Source organism: Phaseolus vulgaris, chromosome 6, assembly GCF_051622355.1.
Source record: "Phaseolus vulgaris cultivar YP4 chromosome 6, ASM5162235v1, whole genome shotgun sequence".
Lineage (NCBI taxonomy): Eukaryota > Viridiplantae > Streptophyta > Magnoliopsida > Fabales > Fabaceae > Phaseolus > Phaseolus vulgaris.
The window spans coordinates 32,780,419-32,802,673 of record NC_143503.1 but is presented as its reverse complement, the minus strand read 5'-3'; the positions used below and the strand labels follow the sequence as shown (position 1 = coordinate 32,802,673).

Sequence of the window (22,255 nt, the reverse complement as noted above, 5' to 3'; positions counted from 1 at the left end):
ACACATGAAACTATTAAAAACAATAATTAATTACAAAAAAAAAAATGGTTGTGACAGATATCAGAGATGTGAGATTTGATATCTGTTTGAAAGCAATTGATAATGTGAGAGTTGAGGCATGTTTGGATGGTCATCATGTTCCCTCTGCTCCAAACTATTATATGGTTATTAATTCAACTTTCTTCATCCCTCACTCCAACTTATTCCCAACATCCTTAATTTCTAGGTTTCACACAACAAGGCAAAATCTCTTGGACATTACATTGTTAATAATATCTACCCCTCCTATGTTTTTTATTATATTGCAAAATTAGAGTACCTATACCATGATCTTAGCTTTGAATTTTTAATGCAGAAAAGAAGTAGCTACTAGGTTTGTTTTAAAAACAACTTAATAGCTTGGCATGCGCAAAATATGAATTACAAATCCTAAATTGAAATCATAACATGAACTCTGATTTATTAATTTGTTTTTGTTTTTGACGTATGGGATTTGTTCACTCTTTTTTAACCCTTTAGTTGATAGCTGTCTCAAAATGTATGGCAAGCATTAGAAGCCATGACCTTTTGCTGAGAACTTTTCCCTGCTAAGATTCTATGTGTCCCAACAAAAACATAAACAAAACCAAGAAATGATATATTGGGAAAAACAAATAGGCATTAAGAATTGTTTAGAGGTGTCTGTAAGGATTGATACCAAGATCACGACAGAAGTGAATCTTAATATAGATATAGATATTATACAAGTGCTATAAAGTTGATGTGTTATGAGTATATTACTTATACACAACGTGACGTGAATAATGTTTGTATGCTACTGGGGTCACTCACTCAGTTTACAATTAATGGATGTATCAGTATAATTATTCAGGTTAGGTTGCCACACTCATTAGGTTGCATTTCATGTGTCTAAACTTTCACAACTTTCGTGTCTCATAAACATGCAATGTTGCAACAACTAGTTTTCAAGAAAACAGAGAAAAAATACCCCAGACTTTCATCACCTTCTATGAAAAACATTGTATAACTCTACCTTGAAAAGATAGTTGTGTTGTGACAACTTCAAGATGGTACTTAGATGTTCATATTTGTCTTTTATGAAAATTATAACTAGTTAATAATCCTTATCCTTTATGCTATAGGTTGGTTGAGCCTGAAGAGCTTTATTGTAAAAAAATATTTGAAATTTTTGCTTGGATAGGAATAAAGCAATATATAAAAATGTTTATACAACGTCTTTTATCTATTTCCATACGAAATCATGCTCTGCCAAATCAAATAAAGCCCGTGCAAAAATTTGTAAAACCATTTTGAATATTACAATCCAACTCTCTAGCTACTTTTCTATCTTTACAGTTCACATCTTCATTGTGAAAAATCGTGTGAATTAAAAATTATGATGGAAGGTTGTTCTTATCCGCGATTACATGTTAATTATTATGTTGCTGTAAATACATGTTCTTTATTTTTTTCAAACAATAAAACTAAAAGAAGATCCTGATATCAAAATAGCACAAGAATGGCGGTAGAGATGAGCTCACAAAAAAATAATATTGCATGATGCCTCAAAACTAAATATTTAATGATATTCATAGTTACTTTAATTTGAATTTTGTGAGGTATAGGTTACTAACTTTTTGGGTCTATAATTTCTTCTACCCTTTGATCAATTTTTCTTACTTAAAAATTCTTAAATATTCGTTTTATTCTTTAAAGTTAATGATAGAGTATTAGATTTGATTTTAAAAGTTTAGAAGTTAGAAATTTAATTAAAAGAAGATACAATTTGATAATTTTATGTGATATCAGGATTTGAAGGTGAGATATTATCATATTATTTTAGTTCAAATGAAAACGATGTTTTATTAAGATGAATTTTGAGTGCAAGAAAGTTTAAATTAATCCAATCAATTTAATATATGGAAATTGAGTCTAGCTTGTTATTCAATAAATGTTTGTCATCAGTAACGGTTACAAAAACTAAAACTGGAAGAGAAAATTTTAGAAACTAAAATCATAAAAAATTATAAGGACTAAAACTATAGAAGAAAATTATATTACAAAGACTAGAAATATATCTAGATCCAACTTTTATTTTGGAAATAAACAATACAAAGAGTCATGATATTTGTTCAACTATATATACACACACATAAATGAAGTAACGAAAAGCAACAGTTATTTATCTAGGGCTATCGATTCCTACATCTTCACTCTCCTATGATGAAGTCACGAATGTGACTCTTGTATGAGCATATGTACAAGAAAATACATCCACGACAATGCCTCCTACTATGGCGCCAATTGTCATAACTTGCTGCTGTGTTTACATTCAACACCTTAAACTCTAAAGGTCCACACACAAGTAGGAAATGACTGAACCAGCTCGGCGCTTTGTACGTTGGCTAACCTTCCACTTCTCAACAAGGACCTTCCTTATGTTGGGGCAGCTAGAAACCACGGTGGCCACACCAACTGAAGTTATACCAGAACAATAAACCATGTGGCATGACTCAAGCATTGTGCAACTTTTTACAAGATGGGCTAGCCCAACGTCTGTTATTCCTCGGCAGTGTGAGAGTACTATTTCTTTCAGCAAAGGACAGTGTTCTCCCACTTCAGCCATAGCCATGTCACCCAAATTCTGCAGTTACAGAGCAATCGAATTAAAAGAAGGGAAAGAAAAGAAAGGCAAATAAGGCAAGCCTTCTTTATCGTATAGTTTGGGAGTAAAAATTGCATTGCCTTAGGTATAAAATGAGAGATACCAATACACACCTGCAATACACTCACGTCCAAATAACAGAGTTGAGGGCACCCCCTTGCAATGGCTACCACTCCAGCATCTCCAATTTGATGGCAACCACTAACATTAAGATAATGAAGGGAACAGCCCTCAGCTATAGCAACAAGGGCCCCATCACCCACCCTAGTAATTTACCAAGATGGTTAAGGTAGAGATCATCCACGATGAATAATACAGAAGATATTCAAATGTAAATTTGAGTTTGCAAATGAATGCGAAAGGAAACAACAGAAGAAAAGATGTAACAAAAATTCCCTAACATCAAAGTAGTAGAATAAATATACATGAAGATTTCTTTTTAGAGGGAAAATAAATAAAGCTGTGAATAAGGTTTACCTATCACAGAATCGAATGCTGAGATCTGTTAGCAACTTACAGTTCTCGCCCACAGCAATGATCCCCTTGCTCCCAATCTAATACATGGAGGAAAAAACAAGGAACATAAGGAGAAAGGAAAAAAATGTTATAAAACTTATGAAGTCAATAGTAAAAAAAAAATAGCTTATTGCTTTACACTGGATGTATAATAAACATTCATGTAATGTAAGTATTACACCACTTTCAAATACTTCTACAACCTTCACAAGGTGCCATATTATAATGTGAGGGGGATTAGGTGACTACAGTTGGTGTAGCAAGTAAATAATGCCATATTATACTAAAAGTCAAAATAAAGAGCTGCCGTGTTGCTTAAAATGGAAAAAAACATTGGACTCAATCAAACGTAACTAAATTGAAAAATTGGCATGTTCATTAAAAAAGGCATAATGAAAGAACTCTACAAGATATTTATGGCTTAAAATCCAAAAGAAAAAAAAATGGTAATCAAATTATCAAGGAACCTTAAAGAAAGCACCGCAAAAGGAAGTGACCAGAGCAACAAAAGAAATTCCTCTTTTCCTTTTTTTTAATTAAATTGAGACGGGGAGATAAGTGTTAGCTAGTTGAGATATCTGGTGAAGAATTAATTGCTTTTGACTTTAAAATACCAAGTTTTATATACGGAAATGTTTGACTAGAATTAAGAATGAGTTTTGTTTAGATTGTGTTAAGAACTAAAACGTAAAATTACTTTTGAATGTAATCCCCATAGAGAACAGAAAATTATTTTAAAATTTTAAATATTATAATAAGGATAAAGTTGTAGTAGAAGAATGCCTAATGTATGCTAGTATTAATACTGGTTCAAATGACAGTGATTATCCTCGGTTATAAGGTGCAGAATTTTGAAAGTGAGCGAGACATCCAAAACCAAAATACAAAAAAAAGTAAGAACAATAAAATCAATTTGATGCCAAAATTAAAATTACACATACCGAATGGCCTTTTCGTGTTTAAAGCAAACTCAAATGCAAACAGTACCTCATAACAGCGACGGATATGAAGTTTCTTTAGATTCTTGCAGCCACTAGCTATACCACACATGGCTTCATCCCCAATACTTGAGCAATCTACCAAGTGAAGCGCTTGCAAGTATTTGCATCCCTGTCCAATCTGGAGAAGGCCAGCATCACCAATTCTTTGGCAGTAAAGTAATGCTAACTCTGAGAGATGCCTGTGCAGTAGAAAGCAGAGATTAGCATCACTGGTGAAGGAGGAAGGAAATTTTCAACACTTAAGAAATCGGATCATCAAATATTTGTCAATATCATAAGCTAATATTCAAATACAGAGTCATAGCATGGATGTTTGCCAGATTTAGGCTAAGTTTGGTCCTGCTTCTTGATTTCCTTAAAAAATGCTAATTCAAAATTAGAGCTTATAACAACTGTTTTATGTTTTACCTTAGAATTTTAAATTAAAAAGTTGCACATACCAGTGGAAGATGATGGGAAAGATAGGCTAAGGAATGTAGTTCGTTTTTTAATGCTACTTCAGTTAGCTTCTAAGAAGTGCGTACAACAACATAAGGTTGACAATGCATGCATGAAGCAGGTTTGTAGAACAATCTATGCAAGCAGATCCTTTGCACAAGACCTTCAATTATTGAGGACCTCCAGATTTTTAAAGTCCACAAATTTGCACTAGTCTTTTATTTTTTATTTATATTTATCAATATAAGTGTAGTATGAATTTTTTGCATTTTATTTGGTTAAAATACAATCATATTATAATATTTAGAAATATTAAATTGTGCCTTTATTTTTAAATATTAGGAATCGAGGAGCCAAATTTTCATGATTAGAACAAGACCTTTGAAAATTTCAAGTCGGCTCTGGCATGCAGATATACACAGGCACACAACAATGTCAATAGGAGCAGTATCTCCTATTCACTGCAAGAGGTAGATTTGTGTGATATGTATACCGTTTGTTTTTGTAGCTTACACTAGGAAAACTTAGGTGGATAAGAATATATGCATATACAGTTTAACACACGGACATATAAAAACAAAAAATGCACGAAAGAACAACCAAGACACCACAAGATTAATTAACATCTATCCAACTCCCTAAGCTGATTCTTCGATGTGGAGTTTGTTGCATACAAGAGTTATAGTACACACATCTATAACATTTCAGGGAACTTAAATTAGTGAAAAAACGTACTGGCAAGATTTTCCAACAGATTCTAGCCCCAAAGTTCCAATATTGTGGCATCCATTCACTTCAAGATGAGTAAGTTCCTTGCAGCCAGTAGCAATTGCCTCCAAACCCTTGTCACTTAGGAAGTAGCAATCACTTAAAGTCAAGTTCTTTAACTTCTTACATCCATTCCCAATGGCATACAAACCCCTGGATGTAGACATTATAAAAAGACAAAAAAGTATTACTAACCAGACAGTAAAAAATGAAAGAATCAATATCGGAATGCAAAAATAACAAGTAGAGTAGAAGCGTGGAAAAAGACTGAAAGTTTGCAGTTCATATAAGGCTCACGTAAAAGGAAAATTAAAAAGAATTACAAAAGCAACCAAGTCTCACCCTACTAGATGAGTTTGATAACACGGATCAAATGACAACATTGGATCTTTTAATAAAAAGACAGAATTTGAAAAAAAATCAGAAAAAATTGTTTCAATGGCTCTTTTGAATTTATCAACCCAACAAATGGTTGGTAAAGTTATAACACAAGAAAGAAATATGCAATTTGCACTGTGCCTGGTGCATGTGCCTTTTTGTGATTTTAACAGTAGTCAAATCAAACAGATCCTGAAAAGGCAATGATGAGAAAGCAGCTAACTTATTAGTAAATCTAGGAAAACTATATTGAGCAAATAACTCCAAAGACAAATAACTAATCAAATCTGCAAAATGGTTGATCAAGTCTTAACACAAGAAAGAAATATTCAATCTGTACTATGCCCAATGAATGTGATTTTTGTGTGAATTCAACCATGGTCAGATGAAGCAATTCTGCAAAGCAATGATCAGAAAGAAACTCACTTATCAGTAAATCTCTGAAAACTGTATAGAGCCAATATCTCCAAAGACAAACAACTAGCTCCCACAACTTTCAAAGCATCATCTGTTAGATTAATACATTGTAGCTTTAGAACTTTCAAATGTGGACATCCTTTAATCACAGAAAGCAACCCTTTATTATGGATGAACTCAGAGTCCAATGACAAGGTCTCTAGAGATCTGCAGTGTGATCCCACAGCTTCCATTGAAATGTCAGTTATTTTCGCACAAGCTGCTACTCCAATAGATTTTAACGAATTTCCCACACCCAATGCCAATTCAACCAAACCCGTGTCAGTCAAGCCTTCACAGAAACGCAAATTCAAATCTTCAAGTTGCTTGCAACACTGTCCAATAGCAGCCAAACCTTGATCTCCAACATAACAACCCTAAAGGAAAATCTTGTTAATTAAAATAATGAGTATGCATCCCTTACGCCAAACTACTCATAATCTCGTAGATAAAGGAAAATGACGCACAGAAAGGAAGAAAAAAAAGGGCGTTGGTATCTCAAATTGCAATGCTTCACAAGAAATGAACTTTAATCTACTAGCTTCAATAAAAAAAAGGAAAAATCTATTATATTTTCCTTCCAGTCTCAATATATTACAGAAACTTAGAGCATATTTGAATGTATTTCATTTAGCAACCTTGATATCACTTTCAATTGAGGGTTGGTTTCAAGACAAATGTAGGTGTGCAATCGCACTTGCGAGAAAAAAACATCATCAAACCAAATTTACCCAAGTTGATGGAGCCAAACAGTGAGCCAAACATAGCCTACGGGCCTGTTTGGATACAAGTGCTTTTGAGAGCTTCTCCACCGAAGAACAAGCTCTTTTTCTGTAAAAAAAAAAAACTCTCAACAGCTCTTCTTTCCCTTAGAAGAGCTCTTTAAAACACTTCTAACTTTGTATCCAACACCAAGCTCTAAACATTCATTTCAAAACAAATGTATACTTATATTACTGTGAAAAAACTAAACATCAATGCTGATGTAACCTCACAACAACGCTAAACACTATACGCTCAGACTAAGTAAATAAAACATTGCAAAAAAAAAACATTCAAACCATGCAGATAAACACGACAAAACAGTTGAAACCGCGAACGAAAATCCAATTAGCTAGACAACAAAAAAGAAAAGTAAATAAATACCTGCAAATCCAAGGACTTCAAAGAAACGCATTTCCTCGCTAGCGATGTCAACCCCTCACTGGTGACGTTAGAACACCAGATTAACCTAAGCTTCTCGAGTTTGGGAAAGCCTTCAGCGAGAGCAGCCAATCCAGAATCAGACAAACAGAGCGAATCGAAATCGCTCTGGTCAGAGGAAGAGCCGTGTTTATCAGCCACATAGTGCAGCTTCACCGCGGAATTCTCGCTCGCGCGTCTTCTCCCCTGCTAAAAGAAAAGTAAATAAAATGAATCAGAGAAAGAGAAACTAAGGAATAGAGAAGGCAAAAGTTTGGGAACAAAGTGAGAGAGGAATATGGCTGACGAAGTGAGTGGGGATCGAAACGGAGAGACGCTCGTCGATGTGGACGGTGGTGACGTTGGAGAAACGCGCGGCGAGGAGGTGAACGAAGAGGTCCGGGGAGCCGGAGGCGCCGATGCGGATGGCGGCGCGTGTGAGTCGCTCGAGGCGGAGCCAGCGCGTGCAGACGAGGGAGCACGCGTCGCGACTGGACTTGGAGTCGAGACGGCGGAAGATCTCGATGAGCAACTCGTCCGGTAGCAACGTGTTGATCCAATTGTGGCCTCGCATCGAACCGCACCAAACCGCACCGCTTTCAATTATTCAGATTGTTGAGGTTGCAGGAACCGAATGGCAGATCCAGTTGGTTTTGATATGGTTACCGCCTTTCTTTTTCTGTGGGTGACATTTTAACCATTCTCTTTCCTCTGCCTTTCCATCTTCTTTATCATATATATACCTTTACTCCTTCTCTCTTTGATTGCATTAATAAATTCTCATTTTATCAATTCTACCCACACTCATCCAAAACTGCTTTCTACTTTTGGAAATCACATTTCACTGTTAAATTCTAATTTTCACCATCCAATAACACATTTCTTGTTATTATTTCTATATTTATTTTGTATTGTATTGTTGCTGATTGCTGATTATGTATTTTAAATTTATAAATTTAAGTGGAAATATTCTCAAGCAAACTACTTTTAACTATGTTTTTTTTTCTTTATTAATAATTAAATATTTTTTTTATTATAATACGAAATTGATTTTTTTTAGACTTTAAATCATAGTTATTTGTATAATAAAAATAATTAAAATAGCTCATTTATATAAAAAAAAATAGTTAAATTTAAGGTTTCACTCTATCAATTCAATCTTTTATTAAAGTCAAAACAACAAATAATTTTAAAAAAAATTAACCACTTTTAAAAACACTAATAATAATTTCATATATAAAAATACTTATTATTATAATTTGCATAATACAAATATTCGGATTTAAATAAAAACTAATTTTATATTATAATATCGAAATGAAAAATATATTTAAGCCTTTCATTAAATACCATGTAAATATTAACGTAGTATATTTTTTTTTAGGTTAATAGAAGTGAAATATTATGTTATTATTTAGATTAAATGGTTGTGGTGATAAATGGTATAAATATGGATTTCGTTAAGTTATTAAGTTGTGTTGGTATTTGCATATAACACTAAAATAACGATTTGATCACTTAATCAATATAAAAATAGCAAGAATTAAGTTATATAACAGTAATTCTTTAATGTATAAATATCATTCAAATGTGTGTTTTTTTTATTGTTATATAAAAGTAATAATTTTGTTTCTTGAGAAGTAAACTTATCAATATAAATGCAAGACATACTTCACGATTATAATAAAAAGTTTATTGTAGTTTGTTATATATATTATTTTAAAATTCCTATATAAAAAGAGTTTTTAGTATATATTTATATAGATTTTGTAACATATTATCCTATGTTATATTTATGTAATTCAAGAAACTGTTATTTTTTTACATTTTAGTTGAGTCGTTACATACAATAATTAATAATTTTGATTATATAAAATTTAATCTTTATACATTTTTAATTGAATTATTAGATCAATCTTTGTATTTATTATTATATATTACATTACAGATATCATATTTTTAAATCTACTATTTAAGTCGAAAAGGAACAACCTTAAAAATATAAGTTAATATCAATTAACTATTAAAAACTAAAAATATACATATTTTGTTCTATTTTTTTTAACAACTTACAAAATTTTCATTAATTATTATGATTTTGAATGTTTTGTAATCTTTTATAATTTTTAAAAATCTTATAATTTTATATATTATTTTAAATATTTTAATAAATTTCAAGTTATACAAGTTTTTTAAAATTATAAGTCAAATTTTACTATTAGTATTTTAAAATTGTAATCCAATACATCCATACCAAGGATTGCAATCTTTTTAACATAAAAGAAGTTATACAAATATTTTCTTTTGTGTTTAAATAATAACTAAATAGTATAGTTTAAGCAATAATTACTCACACAACCTAAGATGGTTGGAAAAATAAGATTCACATTCACTACATATTAAAAAAAATAATATCACTTTTATTAAATTGTCAATTATTTAATTAATACATATTTTAAAAATATTAAATAATATTACAAAATGAACGTTAAAGCTATCTCAACCTCATAAACCCAATCGACACATGGATAAAATTTACATTCACTTTTATATAATGAGATCTAGTTGATGACGTTTCAACGAATAACAATAAATTTTAAATATTAAATAATATAACTTGTTTATAATAAAGTTATACTAAATTTTATTTTATTTTTTAAATTATAAATTTTAATAAAAAAAGGCATAAAACTTATAACTCAATCAACTTAATTCAATCCAAATTAATCAATTTTTTTTATCCATTCCAAATCGATAAAAATATAAATTAAGTTCAAATTTGATTAATTGTAATAAAAAATATAGAAACACGAAACAACTCATTTTTTTTATCTAGATAGATTTAAAACAATAAGCTGAGAAATGAAGGGTATAATTGATGGTCATAGTTAGAGAGCGCCAAAATCTTAATTTTGGAGGGACCGTACCTTCCTACACAGACCAGTTTGGATAATAAACAAAGAACAAAACTACTAATTTGTTTTTTATGCTAAAAAATATTTTAATTTTGGAAGACAAGTTCTGAAAACTTTTAAATACTGTCAACGATAATAAAGCTTAAAATTTATATTGATTTAATATTTTAATATTCTTGCTATAAATTTTTTATCAAATTATTTAATAAGCTTTGGAGGCTAAAAAAAGGTTTATAATTTAATTTGGGTGTGAAAAATCAGAAAAGGGAAATAGCCTGGCACTAAGATTTTCTCTCTCTTTCTCTCTCTCTCTCTCTGCGATGATCGAGTTCAATATTGTTGGTGATGATGACTCATAAATCATAATCACGATGATGAGTAGTTGAAATCGAAAAGAGAAGAAGGTTCAAAAGAGGAAGAAGAGGAAACACTGCATCAGCAGCAACATTTTCTTTACCATCCCAACATCAACCGAGAGAGAGAGAAAGGATCATCAATCACCATGTCGTTCTCGTTTTTCAAGGCTTTGAGGCCTAAAACGCCGCAGGAGGTGGCCAAGTCCATCAAGGAGAGCCTCATGGCCCTCGATACCAAAACCGTTGTTGAAGTTAAAGCCCTTGAGAAGGTAAGGTTCTTGATTTCTTCTTCACCTACTTGCCCCTCGTTAGATTCACTCGCGTAATTACCACCCTTTTGATCCATGGTTTCAATGTTCTATCTGGGTCTTGGATTTCTCACTTAAATTTCCGTTCTTGAATCGTGGGCAGGTCTTAAAATTCTCATAACGGCTTCTGCAAATTGTGTAGTGTGTTTTTGTTCTTTAAAAAATATTTCCTTTTACTTGAAAACTAGTCATTTGTGTTTGTAACCTGTTACATGAGTGGTTTTCTTCTAGGAACAATTGTGACGGAATTGTACTTTACAGAAGAGATTCCAACTTACAAGTGATCAATTCGTTGAAGTGTGTTTATGCGTTTCCCTGATGGAGGGGAGCACTCTTATTTTAACTCATGAAAATTTTCCTGATGGAAATTGGTTCATTTCCTCCTTCTGTACTCTGAAGATTGTCTATTGAAAGTTCATTCCAGTAGTCCTGCCTATGCCTTAGGTTCCATTGAAGGTTAAGTCATTCACGTGAGAAGCAAGCTGTTACAACATTGTGCGTGCGACCAGTTCCTGTCTCCTCTTACGCCTAATTGCCAAGTCGTTTGATAGCCAATCGTTAACCACTCGGCAATTAACAAACACTGATAACAGAGGCCTACAGGTTGTTCGCTGATGGAATTACCTGGAGCTACAAAGCCTTTCAGCCTTAAAAGAAGTTATCAATGGAAGAGGAAAGGAGGCCAAAAGTCCATCATATAAACAGGCTATTGCAGCATCCCTTCACAAATTGCCCGTGGCGGAGGAATAAAAAAATGCCACATTATGGCATTATGGTATAACAGTTACTTAACAGCAACGACTTTGGGCCTTAAGGGTGCATGAGGCTCAAATTAATGTGTCAGTATTTTACTGAGAGGGAGCAGTGTCTGTTGAAAATACACACATTTGTCGCAATAATTGAAAACTTTTTAGAGAGTAAAAGAAGCTACAGAGCATTAAGTTTGTCTGCTAATGGTACATATAATGGTTGCATGATATAGCATCAACAAAATAAGCAAGGTTAATCTTTAAAGTAAAAAATGAAATACAATCTGATTTTTAAACTCTTAATAATCTAAGACGATTGTGTCAGAGAATTCACATCCTCAGTGTTTTTTATTTTATCTTAGACATGCTTCAAATTGTTCCCATTTGAGATTGACATTTTTTCTTTAGAGAAGCAAAATGAAGAAAGAAATTCCTCTAGATTTATCCAGCCTTTCTTTTAGTTACAGTTACCTGTTAGTGGTTACTGATCACTGATGCCTTTCATGCTTCATTGTAGGCTTTAGAGGAAGTTGAAAAGAATTTTGCAACAATGAGAACGATGCTTTCTGGAGATGGAGAGTCAGAACCAAATTTGGATCAGGTTTCACAGTTAGTGGAGGAAATCTGCAAGGAGGATGTTCTTACTCTTCTAATTCACAAGCTGCCTGTACTAGAATGGGAAGTAAGTTCAGATCGATTCCAAGCTCTAGTGTGTGCAGTTGTCTTATCTGGTTGCTCATCATTGGTGTGTGAATTTTGATACAGGCCAGAAAGGATTTAGTCCACTGTTGGTCAATATTATTGAAACATAAAGTTGAGTCCAATTCTTGCTGTGTAGAATACATTGAACAACACATTGAGTTACTAGACTTTCTTGTTGTATGGTAAGTTTTTTACTGCTGCACCTTTTTTCCTGCCAACCATGCACTCCTTTTTGTTCCATTCCTTCTCACTTGTTTCCATTGTGGGCGTCACCTTTTCTAGTTGTATTCATGATGGAAAACTGAAACTGATGCTCTAAGCCCAATTGAAAAGGATAGAATTTGATTTTTTTTTTCAATATATGATTGTGGAAAAAGTTGGAGAAGGCTTACATTTGAAAATTATTTTAGGTGGTGAAACTAATATCACAAGAAAGAAGCTACCCTATCTTGCAGTTTATGGCATAAAATTATTGCAAATTTTAAAGAGTTGAAAATAAATGCCTAGAGTAATGGGAAACTCTTTGTGGGCAGTTCATTCTGAGAAAATTATAATATTATATATCTCTAATATTTTTAATATAGAGTTTATTATAGTGTTTTAAACCTTGGGTATTGGTGCACAACAACTGGCCCAAAAACACTACAGTGAGATGGATACTATGTGAAATTTTGTATATTGTTTATGTAACAAAAACATATGCATATAAATTCTTAAAACTGATAAAATCTATTCAAAATTAATGACATTCATATTTGACAATAAAAAGTCATAGGTGCCTTAAACAAAACAAACAAGTAAATGTCAACAAAAGTCAAATACAAGTTTCCTAATTCCTAGGTAGGAATAATTAATCATCACTACAATTACAGTTGTAAATTGAAATCCCAAAAAGCCATAATGTCTATATTCAGGGACTTTTTTGGAATCAAAATTGGTGCCGCATTGCCTCTGCTACAGTGGTATTCAGCCTGCTATTTGGTTTGCTACAGTAAACCACTCCGTCATGGCAGCCCCTGTAGCGGGCAGGACCACTCCACACTGCTAAGCTGCTATAGTGCACCATTTAAAACCTTGCAGTTGATATCTGATAGAATAATGAATTTGTTCTATGTTGAAAGATTCTGTCAACAAATTGGTGACTTTTTTGTCACTATTGTTAGTCTATTGCTTTCTGTTGTTTTAGTATTAGTTAGCAATTTACCACATTATTGTAATTATAACATTGATACATTAATAAATGTATTTCTTCTGTGAAAGCATTTCGAAATGATATTTCGAAATGTACAGAACCGAACCTCAATGACCTTAGATGTGAAATCAATGATAAAACAAATTTTATTGCTATTGTAAAATATTGGTTTGGAAATGTATATTGGAATCCCACAATCACTTTGATATGCCCAAGGTTGATTTTCCATTCCCTTTTAAAGAGTTGTTTAAATGTTTTCACTTTTTGTTTACAAAAATAGTCATAGGCAAAAGCAGATAAAACCTACTTCTGATTTTTGCATTATTTATTCTCTCTTAATCATATGCTTTGATCAAATTATCCATTGAGGATTTCTCAATTGGGACATAACATTGCCAGTTATTCTATGATTGTTTCCCTTTCATTAAACAAAAACAATTTTGCCTACAACTTTCTAATTGATAAATGTAAAATGAGTTCTTTTAAAATCAATTATAGTATCAAGCAGATTTTTTCTGGGATATCTTACAGCAATCTGAAACACATTTAGTTTCACTGGCCATATAATTAAATAATTGTATATTTGTATGTGATCAATCTTCTCAAATGTGATAAATTTAAACGTGTTGCTCAAAACATCTCTGTATCTGTTTCCAAACAGCTATGATAACAAAGATATTGCCTTGAGCTGTGGCATAATGTTGCGGGAGTGCATCAAATTTCCATCACTTGGAAGGTAAGATATCTTGGGCTGTCATTGTTTAGTCTACTTCCTAATTTTCTGCTTGTTATTTTCCATTTCTGATATCTTTATGTTTGTTGCGTGCTCAGATTGATCATGCCAAGATTTTGATGTACATTTTTGCTAAAGGATTGCTTTAATGGGCTTAAAAGAAGTGGAATGAATAAGATATTTTTTATATTATAGGAAGGAAAACATAGACTTTTCTGCATCATCACAACAAGTATTGTTGTCATTCCTTGCTCCAAGATGACTATGGGTTTCTATTGTTCGTAATTCCATATTTACATTATTGTCTTAAGGAGATTACAACATTGGGATGATTTCTTGAGTTTGGTCTTGACGATGATGAAATTCAACTGTTAAAATAGTAGGGAATTAAGGTGTTTTAGAAGTAAAAATTAATAGAAGATTTTCACTATCAATGTGTATTTTGTGTGATGGTAGTGTTACAGTCTATGAAGAAGGCTAGTCAATCACACTGTTTTAACCTTGTGTATTTTTTGAGTGTTTTCAGATACATATTGGAATCTGCTAGTTTTGTGTTGTTCTTTAAATTTGTAGAGTTGCCTAACTTTGATGTTGCATCTGATGCATTTTCTACCTTTAAGGTAAGAACAGAATTGTCCCTCATTTTAATTCCCTTTACTAATGATTGTAAAGTTCTACATGGCACTTCCTCATACTTCCCTATTGGTATGCTTTTGCAGGATCTTCTCACTAAGCATGTAAATGTGGTCTCTGAATTTTTGACAGCTCACTATGATGAGGTTTGTTTCATGCTTGACATATTTATCTGATTTGAACATATCTTGGCAGCACTGCAGTGCTGCTAGAGAAAAATTGTGTGTTCATATATGGTATTTATACGCAGGAAGTCAAATCTCTTAGAAAATAAAATCAACCCATTACCTGTTCTCTATGATGTAGTTAGGTGTTCATATTCTCGTAGTTGAACATGCGCACGGTGCATATTGCAAATTTGACTTTATTTCCCGTATTACATTTCAACTTTCCTAATAGGACTTTTTTGTTCCCAGTTCTTTGATCTATACGAGAAACTTTTGACATCTCCTAATTATGTCACAAGGAGGCAGTCTTTGAAGGTTTGTTCTTGCATCACTTTTTAATGGTTTGGTTTCCTGATCATATTTTATTTACGTGATTTTAACAATTAAATCTCTATGGGTTTTAGCTTCTTTCGGAATTTCTTTTGGAATCTCCTAACTCTCAGATAATGAAGCGATACATCTTAGAAGTTCGTTACTTGAAAGTCATGATGACATTGTTGAGGGTATAACTTCTCATAACCCTGTCTAATTGTGTGATATTCTCTATTTTACCCATGACTAATGGGAATGCTCACATGATACACAATTAATGTGTCTACTTGCTATGATATTCCTTATAAATGCAGCATGCTTTGCATTGCTGAACATTTTCCTTGTCTTTGTGAAGTGTTGTATTTGTTTGTATAGCTTGGTTTCTCTGTTAACTGTAATCTGCTCATATAATGGAGAGTAATTTATTGCATTTATAGCATCTCCTTGTTCTGTTTTATGTTTACATTTACATTTAATTTCCTTAGTTCCAATTTCCGACTGTATGTTTTTCTAAATTGATTTATCAGGTCGGAAAACACTGTTCAAATACATTTTCTTATGCTAATTTATGGATTTTAAGACGATTTCATAGTTGATTAACAACATCTGGTCAGTTTGGTTATATGTAATATTATTAGTGTGACAATTGAGATAGACACTAGTACACCACTACCACCAGAAGTCACAAATATTAGGGCTTATGGATGTAATGAATGTTTGGCAATGGAGTGTCTATAAAATAAAAAGGTGGGGGTAATGCAGATAGGAATGTATCCAAGAGAATGTTGAACTAACACCTATTTAGGAGAAGGTGATAAATTTTTTCTAAAGGTGGTTTGGTTCATGTAAAAAGAAGACCAATAAAGGTTCAGTGAGAAAAGAGGACTAAATGGAGTACAGTTCATTTAAAATGGTAGATGGAGATTTGATGGTTGGGGGGACCATTAAACACAAAAATAGGTCTAACCGTAGGAGTCAAATGGTGTCAATTGATTCATGAAGCTGACTTCACCTATTAGAATAAAACGTGGTTGTGGTTGTTATTGTACCCTACATGCTTGGCATGCCAAACAGCTGCTGTGCTACTATTAATCTTAAATGCAATGATGACCATCTGTAGCTATACTAGGCATGTTCTTTCCAGTTTCCATGAAAATCAGTGATTTTGTTTTTCCCTTATCTTCGTATCTTCTGTTAATTGTTTATTTCCTATATTTTGGGTTGGACAGGATTCAAGTAAAAACATTCAGTTATCAGCCTTCCACATTTTCAAGGTGAAATATCCTTTCATGCTTTTAAAATGAGCTTTCCTTTGTGGATGTATAAAAAGTAATCAAAACCAGATCAGGCCTCCTAATATATATCATAAAGGGGGTTATTCAACCCTCTTTGCAAAGTTTGGCACCCTTAGAGCACTGGAGTAGTTTTGTATTTATCATTTTTGTATCCATGAGTTGGGAATTTGGTAAATGGAAGATTATATATATAAAATTGTTGTAATGCATTTAATCTTGTTGACAAAGGTGACTTCCATGTATGGAAGTTCATTGGTTTCTTGTTTAACAGTATGTTATGTATTTTTGCTTTGCTTTAATTGATTGACCAACTTTTTACAAATAAATGAATGTTTGAACAAGACAATCGTGAGTTTATCCTTTGAGATCATTCCTGCTCTCAGATTTCCTATCCTTTGGGTTTATTAATAGTCAGGCGAGGAAAATAAGGTTTTTTTCTTGGGTCATATGCTTTGGAAAAGAAGTGAAGAGGACATCGTGACTATTACTTGACAAATGTTGAAAGGGAAAAATATGTTACATTTCCTGCTATTAACAGTCCAGCTAGGTTTTCTAAAACTAATTTTGTTTGCGATTGGTTTCCTCCAGTGGCAAATCTTTAGTGTGTTTGGTTTTATGGTTGGAAGTATTGAAGTTGATTTTGCCTCCAGTAAGAGGTGATTTTATTAAGATACAAATGTTTAGTTGTTGTGTAAAATTGATTTTACCTTTAAACCTTGGTTTGAGTGGAGGTAATAAACGTAGCTTTTGTGTTCGTTGAAAAATTTACACAATTGCATAACAAACCTGCTTTGAGGGAAATAACATTCTAACATAAATCACTGCACTTCAGAATCAATTTTTAACCAAAATCAATTTTGTAAACATTCTAACAGAAATCTCTTTTCAATATTTGAGGTAGAATAAATCTCCGCATCATAATTTGTTAATATGCAGAAAGTTCCTGAAGATTTCTTCAGGCACTTCTTTTAACATGTTTTAATTTCTGGACATCTATACTTTTGATGTTAAGGGTTTTATTTATCTTTTTCTAAAGAAATACATCCTACTGCATAACATTTTGTTGTGGAGATGATAATCTATATTTGTTTATATTTCTCATATGTTTATCCAGGTTTTCGTTGCTAATCCCAATAAGCCTCGAGAAGTAAAACTTATTTTGGCGAAGAACCAGGAAAAGCTCCTAGAATTGCTTCATAATCTGTCCCCAGGAAAAGGTTACGATACTTTCAGTAACTGCTTGATTTGAAACCTGTGATTACACTATGTTGTCCTGAATTTCTATTCAGTTTCTGAACCCTTAAATTACAAATTTCTCTTGGATGTCATTAATATCTGTTCTGTCACCTTTTTCAGGTTCGGAAGATGAGCAATTTGAGGAGGAAAAAGAGTTTATCATCAAGGAAATTGAAAGATTATCATGCTAAGTTATACTTCCCTACAGCAGCTGTGTGTGATTTTGTAACAAGTCTTTTTGTGACGTGTATATCCAAAGCTAATTTGATGCAAGAATTTCATGCTGCTGTATGTATGTAAGCAACTTATCTGCTGAAAAGTCCTGTGAGTTTTTATGTGGACAAGACACCAAAAACATGTTTGTAATACAAGCTGAATTAAAATTATGGAACCCTGATGCTGGTATAGTTATTTGGTGAAGATGCCATTGGCGTTGATTGACTGTAATTTTTTGCTGATTTGTTGACATTCTTATCATTTTCAGTTCTTTTTACAAAATCTAACACCCTTGTGTGGTGGTACATCACAGTTTTTATCGAATGAGATTTATTTTTGTTTACAAATACAGTGCAAATTTGATATGAAAAATCATGTTTCTACCACTATACCAAACATGCTAGAAGAAGAAAGAGAAATTTGGTACCCAGAAACAATTTTTTCTTTCTTTCTATTTTTAAAGTCAGGTTCTTTTTTTGTTCTTTGTTTTCTTCCATCGTATGATCACACTGTTAAGTTCATTTTCACACTATTTTTAGAATCATCGTGATTCGTAGAAGCTGCAGTTGTTGCTTCCGATTCTCTTGCTCCATTTGGTGAAAAAAAAATCCTCACATTCGTTAAAAAACCATATGCACAAACACTATTTGGATATGTTTCGTTACATATCGTCTATAGTATTAACAATTTAAAAATGATATTTTCAATTTAGCTTATTAAGACCATTTCTATCTCTAGTTCTTAAAGAGGTTAAAAAATTTAAGATCTCAACCTGGGTTGTTACAGGAACACGTGTTCTTTAAAAAGAGTGTTTTCACAAGTATCAATGTTTGATGTAATCCTTCAAATAAAATTAAAAACTAACATAATCTTTCAAATTATGCTAACTATAAGTAAGTCAAACTCAAAATTTTAATTAAATTCAATTAAATAAACGAGTCAAAGTTCAACTATGAATTTCTTTGTTAAAGAAATACAATTGTCGAACTTGTTGTATTAACAACCTTAGCTTTCATTTTTATTTTGATTCATTAGTTTTATAAAATTCTCACATTTATTTTTATTTAGTCTTTTTGTTTATAACAAATTCATATAAAACAACAAAATAATCAACATATTGTAAAATTAATTAAAGATAAAAGCATTTTATATATATAAAAAATTGTAGTTAGTGATTTGTTGACGTTGCACCAAAAGTAAAAAAAGAGTGGTTTAAAATGGAAGATGGCATTGCAGAAGAAGGAAAATCTGAACTGAATAACTTGATAGATGTGACGATGATACGATTCCATTTACATTCATGTGCATCATATCACATGGCACTATAAATCAAAATCGTATCACATATTCCATGCTTGTCTCGCCATACATACATACACATCCACCGACCATGATCACCATGCGCAAAATCCACAATTCATAGACCTTCTCCACTTTCCTCCAAATACTGCGTAACCACACCGTCATGAACTTTTTCAAGTCCGTCTTCGCCGACGAACCCGAATCGCCGCCACCTGAATCGACGCAACCTGAATCGGAAAGCCCCGATCCACCGCAGACCGACGCCGTGTGGAGCTTCGGCGACCTCATCCAAACCATCGCCTCCAAATCGGAGTCCGTCCTCGAGAACTACCGTCGCGATATCGAGGAATTCGGCTCTGGCCTCAGGAAGGAGACTGAGGTGATCCGCGAAGCTGCCTCACGCGCCGTCAAGGACCTCCCGGCGTCGCTCGACGTCGGTGCATCGGTGGCGCAGGAGTCGCTGGAGTCCGTTGGCCAAGCCATCGACGACATTGGCAGCACCGTTTGGAATTCGACGGCGCAGATTATCTCTCACGGTAGGGACTCTCTTTTAGCCTCTGATTTCGATTCCGATTCACTCGATTCGAGCAATTACGATAACAATAGCAATGTTGTCAAGAAACTGTGGAGTGGTGATAGTATTGATCGAGGTTTGGATTTGAAACGGTATAGAAGGTTTGATACGCTGGTGCGAGCACTTCAGTGTGATGTGAATACCTATTTGGAGGAGCCTGAGGATTTAGATAAATTCGATGACTGGAAATTAGGGTTTGAGTTGGACAAGAAGGAGGAGGAGATTGGGGATTTGTTTGAAGAGAATGGGATTGTTGAGGAGATTTATGAGAAGGTTGTGCCTAGTAGGACTGATCATGAGAGTTTCTGGAGCAGATATTTTTATAGGCTTCACAAGCTGAAGCAAGCCGAGGATGCGAGAGCTAAGCTCGTGAAGCGTGCAATTTCCGGGAATGAGGAAGAGGATTTGAGCTGGGATTTTGATGATGACGACGATGAAGATGGCAATGATGGGTATGAGCCTTTAGGTAATACCAGTAGGGTTTCATCGGTGAAGGAGGGGAATTCTGCTGATGTTGGTGGTGTTGAGACTGTTCAGGCTGGTAAGAAGGATTTAGAGATAGAGGAAGAGGATGATGGGAAGGGTGGTGAGAATATTCAAGCTGAGAAGAAGGCTTTGGATATAGAGGAAAAGGACAGTGGAAAGGGTGTTTCTCCTGAATCCACAACTGGTGTTGATGATAAGTTGGAGGAGGGGAAATATAAAGAAAATTTGGCATCTAATATTCCTGAGCATGAAAGTGGCAGTGGGGATAAGTTGGATGCCAAATGTGAAGAGAAAGAGGCATCCGAAGCAAAGGCAGATAATGATAACAGTGGATCGTGCAAAGACAGTGATATTTCAGTTGTTTCAAGCCAGCCTTCAATGCCTGGAGAAGAAGACATTGGCTGGGATGAAATTGAGGATATTGACAGCAATGATGAGAATAAAGGGGATGCTGCTGGGTCCGCAAGTAGGACTGATTTGCGGAAGAGGTTGGGTGTGATCGACCAAGATGAGGAGGAGGATCTTAGTTGGGATATTGAAGATGAAGAGGAGGCAATCAAATCATGATCAGATTCTGGATTGGGAATTCAGATCATTAGTTGCTTATTTGAAACTCAAATTGCTTATTAAGTGCATAATTCTTTTCTTATAGCTTTACAATGTAAATAAATTATTTTTATTTCTTACACGAGCTTAAGCAAGAAGGTGGACACCAGTTGAAAGTTTAATTTGTAAGTTCTTGTGGGTTCTTCATCCTCTCTGTGGAAGGTTCTTGCACCATATTTGGTGCATATTTTTAAGGAAGGCTTGTTCAGTTATTTCTGTTCCCATTTTATAAGGATTACGTAATCTTGTCATGTTGAACCACCCTTATTACTGATGCACCTGTTCCAGCATTGAATGAAGTTACTTACATCACTCAAATGAGGTTCAGTATGAATTTATTTGGTAGTGTTGAGCTGCCAGTATCTTGCATTAAATCAATTTAGAAAGTCAATTTTATAATTATATTATTGCTTATCTAAAAACTTGATTTTTTTTGTTAGCTTTTGATCCATTCGAACCTTATCTTTTAACGCGACATTGTGAGTAAAATAAAAATGTAGACATCTTTCCAGTTACTTTTGATGACTCGCTCCCTCTATGTAAAGAGTACCTCAAGCGCAATTCATTTTGTGAAGTTCATTCGTCATACTTTATAACTCGAAATAATTGATTAAAAAAAACTGCTCTTGTGTGCAAATGAATGATCAAGTTTCTAACCCAAAACTTTTAACATAATAAGTTTCTCCAAAACTTTTAGAAAAATAAAAATGTAAAAATAAACTTGTAGAATTTTTTTCATATAACTTTTAACTTGTGTACTCTCTTGAATTTGGAAGAACGGTCATAACTAATTAAGCATTAAGCATGTGATATAAAGACCCTTCGTAATGGTGTCAGGAAGACTAACTAAGTACTAGGTGAAGCCACGTCGTCTTTTGTTCGATCGTTTGATAATCACTAGTCGTCCTTTAGGCGTTTTACCTTTTTACCAGGAAATACTCTTCATACGATCATTGTATGTCGGTTCCTGAGATTTGTTATGACCAAACCTAGAGACATTAGCAGGAATGCCAATTATTTTACCGAAACTTTTGGGAGTTAAGCAACTGAACCATTATATCCAAGAACC

General features: G+C 33.4%; 3 protein-coding genes across 4 annotated transcripts; 2 read left to right on the top strand and 1 right to left on the bottom strand.

Annotated features, from left to right (window-relative positions):
- Positions 1 to 2,057: 2,057 nt before the first annotated feature.
- On the bottom strand, positions 2,058 to 8,194 carry LOC137832322 (uncharacterized). Of its 2 annotated transcripts, none has more exons than XM_068640419.2 (8): positions 7,712 to 8,194; positions 7,369 to 7,611; positions 6,193 to 6,599; positions 5,356 to 5,541; positions 4,169 to 4,361; positions 3,143 to 3,219; positions 2,779 to 2,929; positions 2,058 to 2,644 (listed from the first exon to the last, which is right to left on the bottom strand). In XM_068640419.2, the coding sequence occupies exons 1-8, from the start codon at positions 7,976 to 7,978 to the stop codon at positions 2,348 to 2,350; spliced, it is 1,821 nt and encodes a 606-aa protein (XP_068496520.1). In that variant the 5' UTR covers positions 7,979 to 8,194; the 3' UTR covers positions 2,058 to 2,347. The 2 variants fall into 2 exon arrangements, with proteins under 2 accessions (XP_068496520.1, XP_068496519.1); XM_068640418.2 differs by having other exon boundaries at positions 7,369 to 7,614; positions 7,712 to 8,186.
- Positions 8,195 to 10,533: 2,339 nt separating this feature from the next.
- On the top strand, positions 10,534 to 18,449 carry LOC137832321 (Mo25 family protein). The gene is made up of 11 exons (XM_068640417.1): positions 10,534 to 10,944; positions 12,250 to 12,414; positions 12,498 to 12,616; positions 14,288 to 14,362; positions 14,886 to 14,979; positions 15,079 to 15,138; positions 15,409 to 15,474; positions 15,564 to 15,662; positions 16,701 to 16,745; positions 17,881 to 17,983; positions 18,123 to 18,449. The coding sequence occupies exons 1-11, from the start codon at positions 10,822 to 10,824 to the stop codon at positions 18,191 to 18,193; spliced, it is 1,020 nt and encodes a 339-aa protein (XP_068496518.1). The 5' UTR covers positions 10,534 to 10,821; the 3' UTR covers positions 18,194 to 18,449.
- Positions 18,450 to 19,402: 953 nt separating this feature from the next.
- On the top strand, positions 19,403 to 21,398 carry LOC137832305 (uncharacterized). The gene has a single exon (XM_068640388.2). The coding sequence runs from the start codon at positions 19,684 to 19,686 to the stop codon at positions 21,145 to 21,147; it is 1,464 nt and encodes a 487-aa protein (XP_068496489.1). The 5' UTR covers positions 19,403 to 19,683; the 3' UTR covers positions 21,148 to 21,398.
- Positions 21,399 to 22,255: the final 857 nt, after the last annotated feature.

Excerpts from the sequence above, each read along its gene's own strand:
- LOC137832321 (XM_068640417.1), top strand. The coding sequence starts at position 10,822 with ATGTCGTTCTCGTTTTTCAAGGCTTTGAGGCCTAAAACGCCGCAGGAG. Across the intron at positions 15,139-15,408 it reads TGACAGCTCACTATGATGAG|TTCTTTGATCTATACGAGAA; the intron begins GTTTGTTTCATG and ends TTTTGTTCCCAG. Across the intron at positions 17,984-18,122 it reads TAATCTGTCCCCAGGAAAAG|GTTCGGAAGATGAGCAATTT; the intron begins GTTACGATACTT and ends CACCTTTTTCAG.
- LOC137832305 (XM_068640388.2), top strand. The coding sequence starts at position 19,684 with ATGAACTTTTTCAAGTCCGTCTTCGCCGACGAACCCGAATCGCCGCCA.
- LOC137832322 (XM_068640418.2), bottom strand. The coding sequence starts at position 7,978 with ATGCGAGGCCACAATTGGATCAACACGTTGCTACCGGACGAGTTGCTC. Across the intron at positions 2,930-3,142 it reads AGCATTCGATTCTGTGATAG|GGTGGGTGATGGGGCCCTTG; the intron begins GTAAACCTTATT and ends GTAAATTACTAG. Across the intron at positions 2,645-2,778 it reads TGGACGTGAGTGTATTGCAG|AATTTGGGTGACATGGCTAT; the intron begins GTGTGTATTGGT and ends CTGTAACTGCAG.